The 16,480-nt window shown below is 55.6% G+C and overlaps 6 protein-coding genes across 6 annotated transcripts; 3 read left to right on the top strand and 3 right to left on the bottom strand.

Annotated features, from left to right (window-relative positions):
- Window positions 1–308: 308 nt before the first annotated feature.
- Window positions 309–690, top strand: apc13 (Anaphase-promoting complex subunit 13; the record flags this gene model as incomplete). Its single annotated transcript, XM_032020741.1, has 2 exons — window positions 309–311; window positions 385–690. 2 exons carry the CDS (start codon window positions 309–311, stop codon window positions 688–690), a joined length of 309 nt encoding a protein of 102 aa, XP_031882194.1.
- A 384-nt stretch (window positions 691–1,074) lies between these two features.
- trs31 (Transport protein particle subunit trs31) lies at window positions 1,075–1,807 on the bottom strand (the record flags this gene model as incomplete). Its single annotated transcript, XM_032020742.1, has 2 exons — window positions 1,075–1,519; window positions 1,602–1,807. 2 exons carry the CDS (start codon window positions 1,805–1,807, stop codon window positions 1,075–1,077), a joined length of 651 nt encoding a protein of 216 aa, XP_031882122.1.
- Window positions 1,808–2,327: 520 nt separating this feature from the next.
- Window positions 2,328–3,416, bottom strand: PDR16 (Phosphatidylinositol transfer protein PDR16; the record flags this gene model as incomplete). The annotated part of the gene is made up of 2 exons (XM_032020743.1): window positions 2,328–2,656; window positions 2,711–3,416. 2 exons carry the CDS (start codon window positions 3,414–3,416, stop codon window positions 2,328–2,330), a joined length of 1,035 nt encoding a protein of 344 aa, XP_031882195.1.
- Window positions 3,417–5,974: 2,558 nt separating this feature from the next.
- Window positions 5,975–7,044, top strand: CGGC5_v003205 (uncharacterized protein; the record flags this gene model as incomplete). Its single annotated transcript, XM_032020744.1, has 2 exons — window positions 5,975–6,418; window positions 6,487–7,044. The coding sequence occupies 2 exons, from the start codon at window positions 5,975–5,977 to the stop codon at window positions 7,042–7,044; spliced, it is 1,002 nt and encodes a 333-aa protein (XP_031882196.1).
- Window positions 7,045–9,501: 2,457 nt separating this feature from the next.
- ustYa-6 (Oxidase ustYa) lies at window positions 9,502–10,463 on the top strand (the record flags this gene model as incomplete). The annotated part of the gene is made up of 4 exons (XM_032020745.1): window positions 9,502–9,907; window positions 9,964–10,082; window positions 10,144–10,336; window positions 10,390–10,463. The coding sequence occupies 4 exons, from the start codon at window positions 9,502–9,504 to the stop codon at window positions 10,461–10,463; spliced, it is 792 nt and encodes a 263-aa protein (XP_031882197.1).
- A 128-nt stretch (window positions 10,464–10,591) lies between these two features.
- On the bottom strand, window positions 10,592–12,655 carry CGGC5_v003207 (uncharacterized protein; the record flags this gene model as incomplete). The annotated part of the gene is made up of 1 exon (XM_032020746.1): window positions 10,592–12,655. One exon carries the CDS (start codon window positions 12,653–12,655, stop codon window positions 10,592–10,594), a length of 2,064 nt encoding a protein of 687 aa, XP_031882198.1.
- Between the last annotated feature and the right edge of the window lie 3,825 nt (window positions 12,656–16,480).

Genomic DNA, 16,480 nt, shown 5'->3' on the forward strand with positions numbered 1-16,480 from the left:
AAACCCTTAATTATTAATGGAATCATCATTTCCAATCCTCGAGATCATGGTGACCCAAAATGTTTGAATGATGCTCCTTGTGCCAAAAGAAACCTTGGACTGTTGTTGCAGGTGACGTCTGGATCGCTGAGCTTGCGGCTGCAGGCACCCCTGCTCGGGATCTGCCGAAGGGTGGATCCATATGGAGCTGAGGTCCGGCGTCAACATCAACACTAACTTCAACCCAGCCAACTCCTACTCCTCGCGAGCAAACACACATGTGCTTTGAAAATCCGCAAAAATAGCCCAGTCTATAAGATCAAGCTGCAATGGTTCGTCGACATCCCCCCAAACTCTGCAGACCCCCTTGCCGAAAGACTAACCCGTCCGCCCTCTCCCAACCAGAACAAGGACGCAAGCCATACGTACGTGCACATGCACCGCGCGCGCGACGCCGACCTCTTTGAGGACTTTTGCAAGGACAGGCTGCCGGACGACGAGGTGTACGTGCCGCCGCAGCACCAGCCGATCAACCCGGAGGACGAGGACGACGTGGTGCCGGACCAGCACGCGGCGTTTGGCATCACCAAGGCGACGCAGCGGCAGAAGGAGGCCGCGTGGAAGGATCTCGGGCTGTCGGGCTTGATGAACCGCGGGCCGCCGATTGTGAAGGGCAAGGGTGCTGCGGGAGGTAGCCGGATGCCGCGGTGAGGGGGTAGTGCTACGGTGGCGAGATGATGGGGGGAGGGTGGTGGGATGGCGTTTTGGTATACCCGGGCATTGTTTTTGAGGGTCATGGATGGAGGATGGAGGTATGATGGCAGAGGTACCTGCTTGCGCATCGCGTGGTGGTTCCCGAGAGGGCAGGTCACGCTGTGACGGGCAGATCTCGAGATTGAACAGTTTTATTCATCAACGCAGAGAACTTGCTACTCGCGACTGTACCATTCAAATAACCCCAGTGATGATGTGGCCATCTGCACAAGTGAGATAACAACGCGAAACCCATCGCCGAAAACGCCGCCCATGCCCCATTAACGCCGTCAAACAAACCACACTCTCTGTTCTCCCCCAAACACCACCCAGCCAGCCCATCTAGCTCTTGCCCAAATACCCCTCCCTCTCCAACACCTCGGGGCGGAACTTGACCAGGAACACGGTCATGCCGAGCCACATCTCCTTGTCATCCTTCAAATTGTGCGCGCTCACGCGCGCGGGGAAGCCGGCGCCGTCGCAGAGGCCCTCGACGATGCCGGCCATGAAGGCGGCGCAGTTGAGCTGGGACAGCTCGCGGGGGACGCTGACGTAGGCGTTGACGAGGGGCTCGTTGTCGATGATCATGTACTCGTCGGGCTTGGCGGGGTCGGCGCTCTTCTCGAGGCGGTCGGCCTGGCGGCCGAAGAGGTGCTGCCAGGCGGACTGCTTGATGAAGTGCAGCAGGTTGATGATTGTGAGGGGCCGCAGCTGCGTGCGCGGGGCTTCGCGGAAGAGGAGGAGGTCGAGGAGCTTGAGGCCTATTGAGTGGCCTTGGACGTTGAGGCTGGGGGTTGGGGATGTTAGCTGTGCTGCGGTAGAAGAGGGGATGGGGATTGGGGGCAGGGAAGGGGAAAGGCGGGGCGTACCGTTGCTCGAGCTCGGAAATGTCCTTGACGTTGCGCTGGGCGTACGAGACCATCTCGCTGAAGAGGTAGGCGAAGCTGGCCTGGCTGAGCTCCGCGGTCTTTGTGCGGTTGAGGGGGCGGTGGTAGATTGTCTTGCCGTTGGAGGGGTACCGCAGGCCCGGCGTCTCCTTGCCGGGGACGCTCTTTGTCGTTTGGATGTTTGCCATTTTGTTCTCTTGGTTATTTGTTTCGTGGACGGTTGCTGTTATGGAGGTGGCATTGGGCGTGTCGTGCCGTATCGTGGAGGTTTATTGCTTGGTGCGAGCTGTCCGAATCTGGGTGGCCTCGAAGAGTGCGCTCGCGCTAGGAGTGACGTTGGAAGGCTGCAAGGGTTTTTGGGGTAGCTTGTGTCGTCGTGGCGGTCGGGCGCGCTGGGGAATTTGGGGCGGTTGGTGCAGCCTTATCGGCGATTAGATAAGAGCTGTGATCTCAACGTCTCACGTTGAACTGTGACAATCCATTCGAACGATTGATAAACGTTTGTGGGGGACATCGCTATTTTGTAGGTCGTAACATTTCGTAAAGTAGAGCAAGCTGACTGTGTCTATCGAAAAGCTTTGAAACGGTTCTTTTGATTTCCCTCTACGCATTACCCCAGGCGTTTATCGCCTTGTCTATAGATACTGAATACTACCAAATATATGACTGAAAGAAGTTCTGTCCGTCCTTTTGAAACATTGAACAAAATCAAGCAGCAGCCTTCGTCTCCGCCCCCTCAGCACCCACGCCCTTCTCGGCAGCACCTCCAAGGTAGTCCTCTGACTCGCCAATCAACTTGCCGCCAGAGACCCAGCGCGCCGTCCTGGCGTCGCGCTTCTCCTTGCACATGGCGTTGAGGGCGGGCCAGTAGACGTCGTGGTCGTACTCGAACTCGAGCTTGCCGTCGCTGAACTCGGTCCACAGCTGCTCCTCGGGGACGTACTGCTTCATGTCCTCGTTGAACTTGAGCTTGTCGCGCGTCATGGGGTCAATGAAGGGCGTGATGAGGCGGAAGAAGCCGTTGACGACCCATGGGACTGTTGTTTCTTGTTAGACACAGCCATGCAAGAAAAGAAGTGACATGAACATACCGTTGATGATGAGGGCCTTGCCGAGACGCTCGGGGTAGTGCGTCTGCAGGATGTGCAGCACCTCCCGCGCGAGGCCGATGCCGGGGGCGGTGTTGCCGCGGCTCTTGGAGGTCTTGAAGTTGATGAGCAGGGCGAGCTTCTCCTGGCCGGCGGGCATGACCTCGATGACGCGCTCGAGCATGAAGACGAGGTGCTGGACCTGGCGCGGCGAGGGGTCCGTGTTCTGGCGGCCCGGGTTGAGGTAGTGGCACGGCCGGCGCTCCTTGTCGAAGCCGAGGATGATCTGCTTGCCCGTCTCGTTCTCGGGCGAGATGTGCTCCGGGGTCAGCGCCTCGACGCCGTACTCGCGGCGCCAGGCGAGCGTCTCGAGCAGGCGCTTCTCGGCGTCCTTGGTCACCCACTTGGTGGCGCGCAGGTAGCGGAGGAGGCACTCGCGGGTGAGCCACTGGCGCTCCGAGTCGGTGAGGGGCCCGGACTTGTCGGCGTGGGCGGCGGTCGGGCACTTGACCTCGGACCAGGCGCGGGCCTGGGCGAGGAGGGCGTCGTACTTGGACTGCTGGTCGGGGGTCAGGGGCGTGAGGGCCGGGGTGGAGGAGGCCGGGACAGGGGCGGCGAGGGGCGTCTTGCGCGGGCCGGCGGCGGGCGCGGAGGATTTCTCCTCGGTGCCGGGGTAGGCCGGGGGTGGTTGATCGGCGACGGCGGCCATTTGCGGCGAAAGGGGGGATGAGCGGTTGTTGCGGGTTGGGGGGCGGTAGTGGCTCTGTGCCGCGAGGGTGGTACCTCAAGGGAAGGGTGTGATCGGACGTGTTTGACCCGGCTTTGACCTGACTTTGTCTGTGGGAAAGGGATCTGCGGGGAGGGGAGGGCGTGTTGAGTTTGCAAATTGGCACGTTGCGGTTCGTGTCGTGTCGTGTGGTGGGTGAGCTGCTAAAAGTCGCTACGTTGATGGGAAAGGGGGGCGCGGACCGAATGGGAGTCAAGGACTTGTGTACTTGGGTAGGTACTTGTGAAATTTGTCAATCCTCGAGGTCTTTAGCAGGTCTCAGAACTCGGGAGGAAGAGGAACAGAGAGAAAGAGGTTGGGCGTTGACTCTGACTGAGTGAGATACTTTTTGGGCGCTTCTCACACCGCCAGAATTCAATTCAAGATGGATTTCGTGCTGACGCGGTAGTGATTTCCGGTGCGTTGAGATGAAATGAGGTGAGCCCATGCCGGGAAGCTCAGTTCCGGGCGATAGTGTCCGCACCAAGAGCCCAAGGGTCCCGCTGCCGTGCCTTGCGTTGCCCAAAGTTCCTCTCTAAAGAGTGATACTGTGACCTTGACGTGCTGAGGATCGTCACTGGAAAACGGGACTTGGGTATCTCAGAGGGAATTATTGATGCATGATGGATTGGGTGCATCTGGGGAAGAAACACTGCGACCTCATGTGCTCTGACTAAGATGATCCTTCCAATGATGCAGATGGATGGACTTGTGTGTTCTAAGGTACAGCCTCTGCTGTGCTCTGCAGATGCCGCCGCCAAGCAGCAGCTCAGGGACCAAAAACCGTTGAAATCCGATTTTTGGGAGGTGCAGGACCCTGTTGTCGCCTGCTGCAGCTGCAGCTTCTCGGCAAAACCCGCGCTAGACCGGATAAAGAGGGCACCGGTTACAATGCTACCCGCTGCTGCAACTTTGGTGGAAGGAAGGAGTCCGCTGAACAACAAGATCGCTTCCTTCCTTCCTGACCTGAAGATAGAGTGGTGATTCGGTACGTACTCCACTAGAGATCCAGCCAATGACGCCGGCGGCGAGTTTTGCGGAGTGGTCGCGACTTGAAACCTCGGATCTTCATCAACCCTCAAGACAGCCCGTCACCCGCAGGCCTTCCGACGACGGACGAGTGCCCTTCCTGTCTCTCATTGAGTCATTGCAGCTGCCATCTTCTCGCGGCCTGTCAATGTCAACAGCGCCCAAACCAAGGACATCCAGGGCTAGCACCGTCTGTCACTACGTACGACATGCAGAGACGAACCTACCCACCATCACCACCACCACCACCACCACCATGATGGCACATCCACCACAACCATATCACCACCCATGTCCGATATGATGGCCATAACGACACGGTATACACTACAACCTCGCTGTACATGCCACGCAGTAAGACATCACTACCATAAACATCAACATGAACAAGCCACCGACCGCTTGTTTGGGTCCAGCAGGCGTTATCTGCCGCTTCCGCAACCCGCAACCAAAAGCCCAACGATCATCCGCCTCCCCGCTGGCCGGCTGCCCTCGCGTGGTTTCAAGTCAAGAATAACCCATCTCGATAAAAAGATGGAAGCCGCAAGAAACACACGTACCATTGGGTCGGCCGGTCCCTCGGGCTTCCGTGTCCGTGGCTGGGCGACTGATCACGCTGGCCCTTCCCAACTGCCCGGAACGCCAACCATCCGAGCCTGTGGCTGCAGCCGAGCGTCTGGCTTCTCTCCCTCCCGAACACCAGCGCCTGCGGCCCTTGTCACGTAGTGTCAACCGCTGCGTCCATGGAAGGTAGTCCCCACTACCGTCCGTCCCTCCCTTCCCGAACGGTGGAAAGCCTGAACTCGGTTCTTCGTTTCCGAACCATGGGCCATCCCTCCAAGCTTCCACACCACATCAGACACACCACCACCACAATGACTTCCACCTGCTATGTACATAACTACACCGGATACACCAAGCAACAACAAGCGTCGTCTAGTCCAATCACCCTCCCGCCCAAATATGCATCCTACACACAAACCATAAACTCATCCCATCCGTGCGGGCACGCGCCGTCGTCCCACAATGCCAGAAACTTTGGATCCCAGAGACCACTCTTCCTGTGACTGGCAACCGCCCTTTCCGTTCCACCCTTCATCGTAGTCGCATCCGTTCTTAAGGAAGACATCTCGGGAGAGCCCTGTCTTCCTCTTGTCGGCTCATGGACGGATCGTCGTCACATCAACCCGCCCCCCTTCCTCAAGTGTCCCTCCCCGCCGACGAACGAGTCCTTTTCAGCCGTTGTAGCCCCTTCGGGAATTTGAGTGTCCATCACTGATCGACGCGGCTCCCGGTCTTGAAAAGAACCGGTACCGTAACCCGCCGCAGAGTATATTTCCCGGATCGACCGCCAGGATTCAACCTCTTTTCGCATCCGGATGTTTCACCGCCCCAATCATACCTCCTTCGCCCGTCAGCTCCAAGTTGCACCGAGAGAGAGACTCAGAGACTGAGAGCTTCTTAAAGCAACCATGGTCACCCTCCTCCCCTCCCTCTGGCCATGCCCAGATCTCAAGAAAGTCTCTCTCCACGCCCCTGAGAGCCTGTCTTCGTGGTTCAACATGCCGTTCTCTACCTACCTCGTCCAGGCCTCTGTCGCGGCCCTGCTCGTCGTCCTCGGCGTCCACATGCAGACCACCGCCGCCCAGGTAACGCCGCCGACCTGCACAAACGTCGACCAGCCGAACCCCCTCTGGGCCCAGCACCCGAACAACGCAACTGGCGTGCTCAACGTCACCATGGCCATCTTCCCGATCCCCATGGCCGCCGCGCGCCAGATGGTCCCCTTCGCCATCCTGGAAAACAACCTCCGCGCCGTGATGCCAGATTTCCCCGCCGGCATGTACCCTGTCGTCGTCCAGGCCGGACACGACCACGACATCCGCTTCCAGGACTTTGGCATTCCCGACTTCAGTGTAAGACCTTACCTGGCCCCCGAGACATTCTTCTGTAGGGCCACTCACTGACACACTTTGGCACACAGAAAGCTGGATACGAGTTCCCCTTCCTGGACCTCCTCGGCGACGGCACCTCCAACTTCCGCTGGGCCCCGGAGCAGCTCATCTCGGAAACCAACCCCGCAGCCGTCACCGGGTCCCAGGCCTACGGCACCACCGTCCACGCCGCGACCTTCGCCCCGGACTGCAACGCCTACAGCGCCCTCTCAACCTGCAGCGGCAGCACCTACTTCAACGGCTCCTCCGCCGCGGGCGACAAGCGCATCTCCCTCACGATGCGCCGCGCTGCGGAGCAGCAGCCGATCCCGTACACGCTGTCCATGTTCGACAGCATCATCAACCAGCCCATCTTCGCCAACGGCACCGCCTGCGACCAGCAGATCCGCCTCTTCAACACCTCCCTGTCCCAGGGCGCCTTCGCGCCCGTCCCCGTCCGCGGCTCCGTCCGCTCCAGCCTCGGCCCGTTCCCCGCCGACGCGGCGTTTGGGGATGTGGCCGGCTTCCAGGTCGCGACGCCGTTTATCGAGAACAACTACCTCCCGTGCGATATGTTTAGAGCATACAACCCGGTTAAGACCACTTGATACCCCCTCACTGCAATGTTTAATGTTTTCTTCTTATTCGTTTTCGGAGTTTTGTGTTGGGCCAGCCGACCTGAGAGTCGAAAGATGGAGTGGCCCGGACTTTTATGAGCTCATGATGGATATGACCCCGTATATATTCATACCTACACATATAGGGAGCTGGGGCTGCGCGCTGCAGTTGCTCCCATGGAACGTAATACACGAAGGCAGGCCTTATGGCCTTGCTATTTCTCTCCACAAAGCTTTCTTGAGTATTGTGACAATTAACTTGGAAAGTTGGTATGACTTACACAACCGAGGCAAGCTTGTCTTCTCGCTCGTTTTTCAGGAGACACCACCCAAATGCCCCAACAAATGGCGTTCAACATCTTATCACGTAGGAGAGAGCTATCGCCTGTGAATGTGGCTGACATTTACGCAGATGTAATGCCAGCTTTTGACCTATCGTGGCACTCCCAACTTTCGAATCTGGACTCGTGTGCTTTGAGGCCTATGGCGGGCAATGTGAGGTTTATATGGTATGGACTCGTGCCGTACCTCACGATAGATACTTCTTCACGTGTAAGCGATCATTGGGGTCTCTATCAACGAAGCAGGCTTGGTGATTGTAAGGAGTCGGACTGGCTTGGGAGATGGGACGCAGGTTCCCGAACACCGAACGTCGGTCCAAGTCAGGAGCGCGAAGATTTCCGCCCTGCTGTTGGTGTCTGGAATTCACGGCCCGAAGTTGGAAGATCTCGGATCACTGATGGAGTTGAGAAACGCAGTGAGCTTGTTGGCCTTCACCCGGATATGGTTCAAGTGGTGTTTTCGCTGAGATCAATTGCATCAGTCTGAGAATGCCAGGCAAGGGGATGACCAGCCAAAGGCTATGCAATGCCATGATTCTCGTGTCTGCCAAGAGCTGGCCTTTTCCGGGAAGGGGGGAAGAGACGCTGCATCAAGGAACAGGACGGCAAAGGGCTCGCATCCTAAGATTGAATCGACCCAAGAAAACAACAGCCGTTTGTTTCCCTACTTCCACCGGGCAGCAGTGGTTCTGTATGATTTGCACAGAGAAGGCTTTCGAGAACTGCCACCGATCCTGATGAGATTCAAGGGTCATGAACTTGACTTGAGAGAGTCAATGGACTCAGAGTTAGTTTCCGACATTACTTGCCATGTGTCGGCCACGCTTGATGTCGACCATAGCATCAATCAATACTGTCCACTGCCTCTAGACCAGCCTTGTCTATTGGATAATGCATTTCTCCAGACCGACCAGGGGTTCAAGCCATCAAAGCTGTCAGCCACAACCCGTCGCTTCAACTTGCGCATCTTGAGATGATGTGCGCCTTGGCACTGACCAAGATCGATGAGGGGTCGCGCATCATCCCATTGACTTTTTCGAGACAATGAAACGACGTCACACCAATCCCTTTTCTTCTCGCACGACGGCCCTGTTTTCGACAATTCCGCAACTGGTCGTCACCATGCATCCGGCCAAGAATGCTTAAATAAATTTAGAGTCAAGCCTCGCCCTCCTCAGCTCGCTAGACGTCTTCTTAAAGATAGGATGGGTTCATGCACGATCGAGGTGAAAGGGCGGGATGGGGGCAGCTAAGGAGCTTATTCGAGATTAATTTGTGGGTGTACCCAAAGTAGTCGCTGTGCGTGGGGGGAGCAAAAGCAAGCTTACAATCTATTTTATCCCCCGAGGACACTGCCATTGGCAAGCTAATTGATTAAAAACCATTCGCAACGAATCGCGGCACGGCAAAATCGGAACATTTCATCCCAGCATGCGTGTGTCACTTTTTGGTCTTTGGTCTGAAAGGGGAGCGGTAGGGCGGAAGGGCGGCAAGTAGAGACGAGGGGATCGACGAATAGGGCGCCTCAGAAGTGTTGAAGTGGCCGCCTTCGGACGGATTGAAAACGCGACTGGAAACACTCGACCAGGAGCTGCAACGTCGCTGGCGGTGGCTTGCGGGGGCCGCTTGGCGCTTTCGGGGTGGGTGAAACGTCCTGATGTGACCTCCCCAGGTCGCTAAATATTCCTCACCACACAGTTCCAGCCACTGCAGAGCCTCCCAGCTCCCATCTCCCCCAGACTACAACAGCGACATCCCCTGTCCTGAAACTTCAGCCTCAGACTCTCGTTCGAGACGGGACGGAGACGATGTGGTAACGAAAAGGACTGGCGAGATGGGACGAGGGACAGCCACCATGGCCATGGCCGACTGAACAAAAGCACCACAGAGCCAGGCGGTGTTTCCCCTTCGCCGTACCTTTCTCTCTCTTCGCCTCTTCCTTCTCTTTCTCTCCTTGGCGCTGGCGCATTTGCTCGTTGGTCCTCACTCATTGTTCGGTCAAGTCTGGCATCGTGACCCTCTTTTTTTTTTTTAATAACATCCAAGTATCTACTACATTCATTTCTTCAAAGCGGTAGATCCGCCTTACCAAGCAGCAGCAGCAAAGATGGACATGTCAGAGGCAAAGTACGCCAACCTCCACCTCGAGGACGACGACCGCAGCAGCACCGAGGTCGAGGAGTCGCTCATCGGCGGCGGCGACGACAAGTACACCCGCGACTTCGCGAGGCCGCAGAAGAGAAGGAACCGCTGTCTCAGCATGCTCAACTCGTCGCGGTGGTTCGTCGACACGATACTGCTGCTCGTCATCCTCGGCCTGCTCGTCCGCGAGAGGATGGACAAGCCCCCCGTCAACCCCTGGGATTTCGGAGGTGACCTGACGGGCGTCAGCGGCCACTTCCCCCAGCAGATTAAGAAGTTCGAGATGGACTACGAGGGCAAGTACGCGCCCAACGACACGTCAAAGTTCTTTACGGATGAGGTGCTCAACAACTGGAACGAGCTGATGCCGAGTAAGTTGGAAACTTCCTCCAAAGGGAATGAGACGAGGGCACTAACAATGGGACAGTTGGCATGGGTTTCCAATGGGTTAACGACACGCACAAGTACCACGACCTGCCCACCCCCATCGTCTGGCCCGAGAAGACCGTCTTCACCACCTCCATCACCCACCAGCTTCACTGCCTGGTAAGATTTCACTCATCTGGACTCGTGGCATAGTACAAAGCCAGACTAACACACCGTTCAGTTCGCCGTCGTCCAGACCTACTCTGGTCTCAAGTCCGGCCACGAGATCCCCGACGACCACCACTGGCACATGATCCACTGCTTCTCGTACCTCAGAGAAACCATCATGTGCAGCGCCGACATGGCGCTGGAGGGTCTCGAGACCACCTTCCCCGACCACAACGGTGGCTCCGACGGTTGGGACTCGAAGCACGGTAAGTCTACATCACACAGTCCAGACCTTCCCATACTAACGATACCCTCACAGTGTGCAAGGATTATAATGCGGTCAAGACCTACCTGGAGAGCGTCAGGGCGTACGACGATAGAGAAATCTTCTAAGCCAGCACTAGGCATTTTCATATCAAAAAAGAGACATATTGGGCCAATTATTTTCAACCTTTGAAGGCATATTCAAGCATCTAATTTCACAGACATACCATACAAATAAAACCTACCAGACTTACCTTTCAAGCATTCCAGTCTTCCTGTTCATACTTCTTGAGAAGCTCATCATACATTTCGGCAGGCTCACGCAGCTTCCTCTCAAATTCCAGCTCCGCCTCCATCTCCTCCGGCGTGAACAACTCCCACTCGAGCTGCAGATCCTTGGGCAATGGCAACGGCGTACACATCGCACACCCTTCCCCGACATGGCAGTAGCACTCATTCGGATCAAGCCGCCCCGGATGCAAATACCCCTCCCACCGCGGCCTATCTGCCTCCGGCCCCGTCCAGATCAGCCGCAGATACCGCCTCGGCGACCGCCACAAAACCGCCCAGCTCGCGCCTTTCGTGCGCAGGACCGGGTTGATGTCGAAGAAATCGTACCGCAGCTCCTGCTCCCGGAACCGCTTCCACGCAAACGGCGTCAGCGCCCACTTGTCCCACTTCCAGCTGTTCTGGTTCTGCAGGTTTGTATCCTGCCAGAGCCGCCACCCGTGGTACCAGGGGTCGCAGGACATCTCGTACGTCTTAGACAGGCACGACATCGTGACGCAGCGCACCGCCAGCTCAGGGAACAGCCGCGGCTCCCTCGTGTAGTCCCAGTGCCGCGGGCCCGATGCGTCCGCCGGCTTGCTCGACCACGCGCGCACCTCCCCTGAAAGGAACAGCGGCGTGTGCGACGCCTTCATCCGCGAGATGGCGTGGTACATCGTCTTCAGAAACCGCCGCTTCTCTTCCCTGTCCATCCTGATGAACCGATCCAGAAACTTGAGCGGCAGGCTGCATAGCACGTGGAAGTACCGCGCCATCTCCTCGTCCGGCTGCGCCTCCGGATGAATAGGCTTGTCTTCATACCGGACGCCGTAGGGGTACCACGCCCTCTGCACGATCGACGACCTGAAAATCGTGCACCCCATATCGTCAAACTCGGCGTGCGACAACGGCAGCAGCATCCTCCTCTCATGGTCCTCCTGCATCAACCGCTCATCCCACAACCGCTGCCTCATCTCGTAAAACTCGTCGTCCACCTCCTCCTCAAACAGCACCTTCTCCCGCTCCTCGTCGTCCCAGAAGACATTGCGCTCATACCGCAACCCCACCGCCGCCGCATCCTTCTCGATCCCCTCCTTCCACGCGTTGTTCACCTTGGTCGTCCAGTACACGTCCGCGCAGGGTATGTGTTCCCTCTCCAGCGCGTCCCCGAAGTCGCGCAGCATCGAGTCGACTTCGACGGCGTAGTGATTCAGCGTCGCCTTGAACGCGCAAATTACCTCCGTGAAGTCGTCTTTCGTCCACCCGCGGAACACCACCTCCGCCCGCGCCAGCCGCGTCGCGTACGTCTCCCCCGCGACGCCCGTCGGCTTGCCATTCACAAACGTTGCCTCGCGCGTCTGCCAGCGCGCCCCCCGTGGGAAGAGCGGGCGAGCGTAGTACGCCCTCCGCAGGAACTCAAGCCGGAAGAAGGCGCGCTGGAGGCGCGGGCGGGTGTCGAGCGCCTCCCCGTCCTCGTCGAAATCCACATCCACACCTTCAAAGAGCAGCGGCCCCGTCCTCACCCCCACCAGGCGCTGGAACGCCCATCTAAAATTCTCAGGATCCTCCGTGCCCTGGTCCCTCTCCAGCTCCCTCCTCTCACCCAGGGGATGCCGCTCAAGCTGCCCGCGCCATCGGAACGAGCGCCCGTCGCGCCAGCCGTCCTCCCAGTCGGCGATACTATCGTAGTACACCCCCGGGTTCTCCCCGTGGCCGACATCGCCGATGTGGAAGAGAAGCCCATCGATGATTGCGACGAGGGCGCAGAGGTCGTGGAGGTCCCAGTGTACTGCGTTGCGGGGGTCCGCGACGGCGTCTGCTGCGAAGTCGGCGTCGAATGCGGCGCGGTGCTTTTTCGAGAGGAGCCGGCGGTCGACGCAGGAGAGCGCGATGGGCCAGGCGGAGGGGGCGATGTGGTGCTTGAGGATGGTTAGCAGGTTGTTCTTGAATGCTTGGGAGAGGAGTGGGGATGTTTTGGAGAGGGTGCGGGCTGAGGCTATGGAGGGTTGGGCGAGGAGCTGGGAGAGGAGGTCGTCTGGTGAGGGGGTTGTCATGGTTACTGCTCAGGTATTGAAGAAGGACTTGGATCGAAACTGAATTTGGGGAGATCCTGCCGCAGCAGAGAGGAGGCCTCGTTCAGCTGCTGCTGTAAGCAGAGCCCGAAGGCGTGTCAGTGCTTCAGAGGTGAAGGGACGAGCTGACTTTATGTTTGGGCGTGGAAATAGCAGAATGGCGTAGGAAATTTTGCGGTGAAGTGGTTGAAATTAGGTATGATCACTCAAGGGAGATGAGGACCAACGGGCATTATCAAGTGCTTCAGATACTTATATGATGCCATAAAATTCATCGAACAAAACTAAAGTTATCACACAGCCACTTTTCATCATACCGTCCATGTCCTGTATTGACACAAAGGCATTGTTTCAAGCTCCCATCCAGTGTCGTCCCAAGATGCAGCTCCATAGCACAAAGGCTATGAAAGGAGTTACGTGACAACACTCCTTGACCCTTGTCAACACCCTGTGTCACATTTGAACTGGTTTTCGGTCTCCAGTTTCCCCAATTGAAGTCTTGAGCGGAGAACTGAAACTGAAGTTGTGAGGTCACAACCCACCTGACGACTTACACGATCATCGTCGCCAACCCAACTCCACTCAACATCTCAACCCCAGACTCTCATTCAACTCCACAACATCTCCACCGCAACGCTCATGACCTTCTCGCTGTCGTCGTTAGTCATCAATCAAGGCCTTGTTGGCTCAGTGGTAAAGCGCCTCACTAGTAATGAGGAGATCGGGCGTTCGATTCGCCCACGAGGCAACTCAATGTCATCCAGTGGACGGGCAATCCGATGCTGGCTCTTTTTGGTGTTTTGAGTGGTCTTTTGTTATTGAGCTACCTTCCACTTCGACCTAGGTAGCTTCAGAAAGTTTTGCTGCTTAACGAGCCTGTTGATGTTTCGTTACCTAACTAGGCAGCAAGCGAGGTTCGTTCGGTAATGCTGATGAAGATACTAGAAAGCTGCCTAATTCCAGTAAACCACTACTCAGCATGCTCCTTCATCGTAGCTCTGAACGCAGGCTTAGCAACACGACACCACTATTAGGGGAAATGTGGGCTATTCCTAAATTCGTCCATGGTGGTTCTGCTGATGCACGATCTGCAGGGATGTTCGCCAGATGGAAAATGATAAGTCGACGAGCCTTCACTGCAATTTTAACCTCCCCCAAGGGGGCATCTTCGCAGGACCTCAAAACCAGCTCAGTAAGAACCGTCCATCATGCAGTCAATGTAGTTTCTGATCGCGATGCCAACTGAGGTCAGATCGTTGTTAATTCTTTTGTCGAGGATGAAGACTAGATTCAATTCTAACAAAATGGATCGCGAGGGCAGTAGATCCATCACATCCGGCCGCCCTAGTAAGACTGTACCCTCACCCGATACCCGTAATATGCCGACTTTTCTCGTGAAGGCTTCCTCGGGTCAGATACCAGCGTCTCTGTTCAGAGTCATTTCATCCCGAAAGGCCCCATGCTGAAATCAAGATCACAGATTTTTGAGGCCACTCTTGTTGAGAGCCATTGGGTGCGATGGACCTCTTGGCATTTGTGTACCTTCACTGCGTTTTTAACCGCCCCCAAGGGCACTCATGAGCGGCTGCAGCTGACGCCCAACGCCATCCCGCATGACATCTGATCGATCGTGCGATTCGACTCACCCTTCCTGAGCGTACATGCATGATTCACTGCAATTTTAACGCCCTTCTAGCCGGTGTACACGTTCTTCGGGTCATGGGCCGGACGTACGCCTTGTGCAGCAACCAGTATGATGTATTTATACCGTCAACGCCGAATTTAGAAAGTATGTCCAAGAAGTTTCTAGCTCACCCAGTACAGGGGTTTTGAGAAAATGGGGAGTATTGCACCGCGAATTCGACCACAAAATGAGGTTTCCATTCTTACCCACTTCACAAATGTGAACTTGGCCTTATCCACCAGTACCGAAGGCGGCTGGGCTTATACGAAGCATCAAGCCGGGCATGTCCTTACACTACTATATCTCTTTCGTCTTAGTATTTATTCTATAGAACTGGGGTTTGACTCATTTGTAGTCTACAAATGACTGCCTCTGAGCGTGTCTTCCGTCGCTTCACTTCCAACTTCTTATTCCCTCAACACTGCGAGGACAGGGGTCAACAACAGTCTCCTTGCAACAGCTTAGTCCCAGGTTATTAAGGTCTTGAGTCTTTCCTTATAGCTCCCAACTACAATTCAGCAAAACCAATTACATTCTGTCGAGCTTGCTCTATTGTCCGCATTCTTTACTCCTGGTTTGCAAATCAGCATGGCACTCAGTGGAAACGGGAATCGTCCGTTGAGGGTTCCGCTCGAGGCTGAACACCTAGCAATCAATGATCAGACGCTCAGATGGTATGTCCTGATATAGGGTGACATCAGACCGTTGCTCGATTTCACTGCAATTTACTCACCCCCAAGGGAGTGAGCCTGGCGAGCAACTTTGTACATGCGAAACTGATGCCCGCCACGTCATCCTGCATTGCGAATATGCAACCCATCAATTCACTGCGCTTCAAACACCTCGCGTGCTTATCAATCTGGTCATATTGCCGTATTCATGAATGGTTGTTCAGTTCAGTGGGTAGGTAATCAGATGGAAGATAATAGATTTCATTCCCATCAAGCTACTGCTGTTGGAAGCCAATTCCAACATTGATCGACACGCATGCTTGCATTACGAGATTCTCATGAAGCCATTGTAAGGTCATCGAGAGTCCGGAACTCAGATATCTGTAGGGGGTCATCGATATCGAGCACGCGTTCCGATGCTGTAACGTCAATACGAAGACTTCACTGCGTTTCTTCCTCCCTCGTGGACATCTTCGCAGAGCCTCAAAGGCCCTCTCGGTCATAAACGCGTAACGACTACTTAGTAAGACTTCCGATTAAATATCTGCATGAGTTGCGTAGCAGATAATCTTTACTGTTACTGATGACAGTTGTGCGACATAACCGCGCGGCAATTATGACCCTTCTCGAGTCAACGAACTGGTCCAGTGACTTTGCATGTATACATAGAAAGGCTTTCATGGATCGAACACTGGCAACCGGGATAATTCTCAGCGATCTCATTGCGATTCTATTGGTGAGAACTCCTGAAGCTCGGGGGGGACTTCGCCCGCTCGGCCGAACCCTTCGTAAGACGGATGATTCTTGAGGCGGACGTACACTGCAAATTTAACCCCTCCCAAGGGAACATCACCAGCACCAGCGGGCGAAGTCGCAGGAGGCGACCACAATGTCGTCTTTTAACAGCAAAGCGTAGTTTTCTGTCGTTAATCACAGTGTAAGCCGGGTGATGGCATCTTCCGTATCACCTTGAAGTAACTACCTTTCCAGTAACGAGATAATATATCATCACTCTCTCAGCCTTGGACTCCTTTAACAATCTTATCCCTAAGTCGATGGTGCCGACGAAGAGTCTGCCTCTTGAGTTCGGAAGCTACAAATAACCCTTTACATGCTACTGTTCTTGTGCCTTTTGTACTAGGTTCGTGGAAGGCCCCATGAGAATCCGGAGTCTAGCAGCGTTGCATAAGCTACTGCAGGCCGCCTCACTCTATTCACGTCCTACACTGCATTTTAACCCGTCCCCAGTAAATAAACGTAGGGAATAATGTGTTAAAAATGTTGAGGTGGACAGAAACAGGACTTACTGGACTGGAGTTTGACATTCCATTTTTGGAGCGACTCCATGCGTAACGCCAGTAAGACTACAACGTTGTACGGTAGCCGTAAAATTTAACGTTCTCCAAGTTTTTGGTTTTGGCCATAGATGGGGTAGTTTTCCCAGTATTGATG

This window comes from Colletotrichum fructicola, assembly GCF_000319635.2.
Source record: "Colletotrichum fructicola Nara gc5 chromosome Unknown KSG_Nara_v1_contig02, whole genome shotgun sequence".
NCBI lineage: Eukaryota > Fungi > Ascomycota > Sordariomycetes > Glomerellales > Glomerellaceae > Colletotrichum > Colletotrichum fructicola.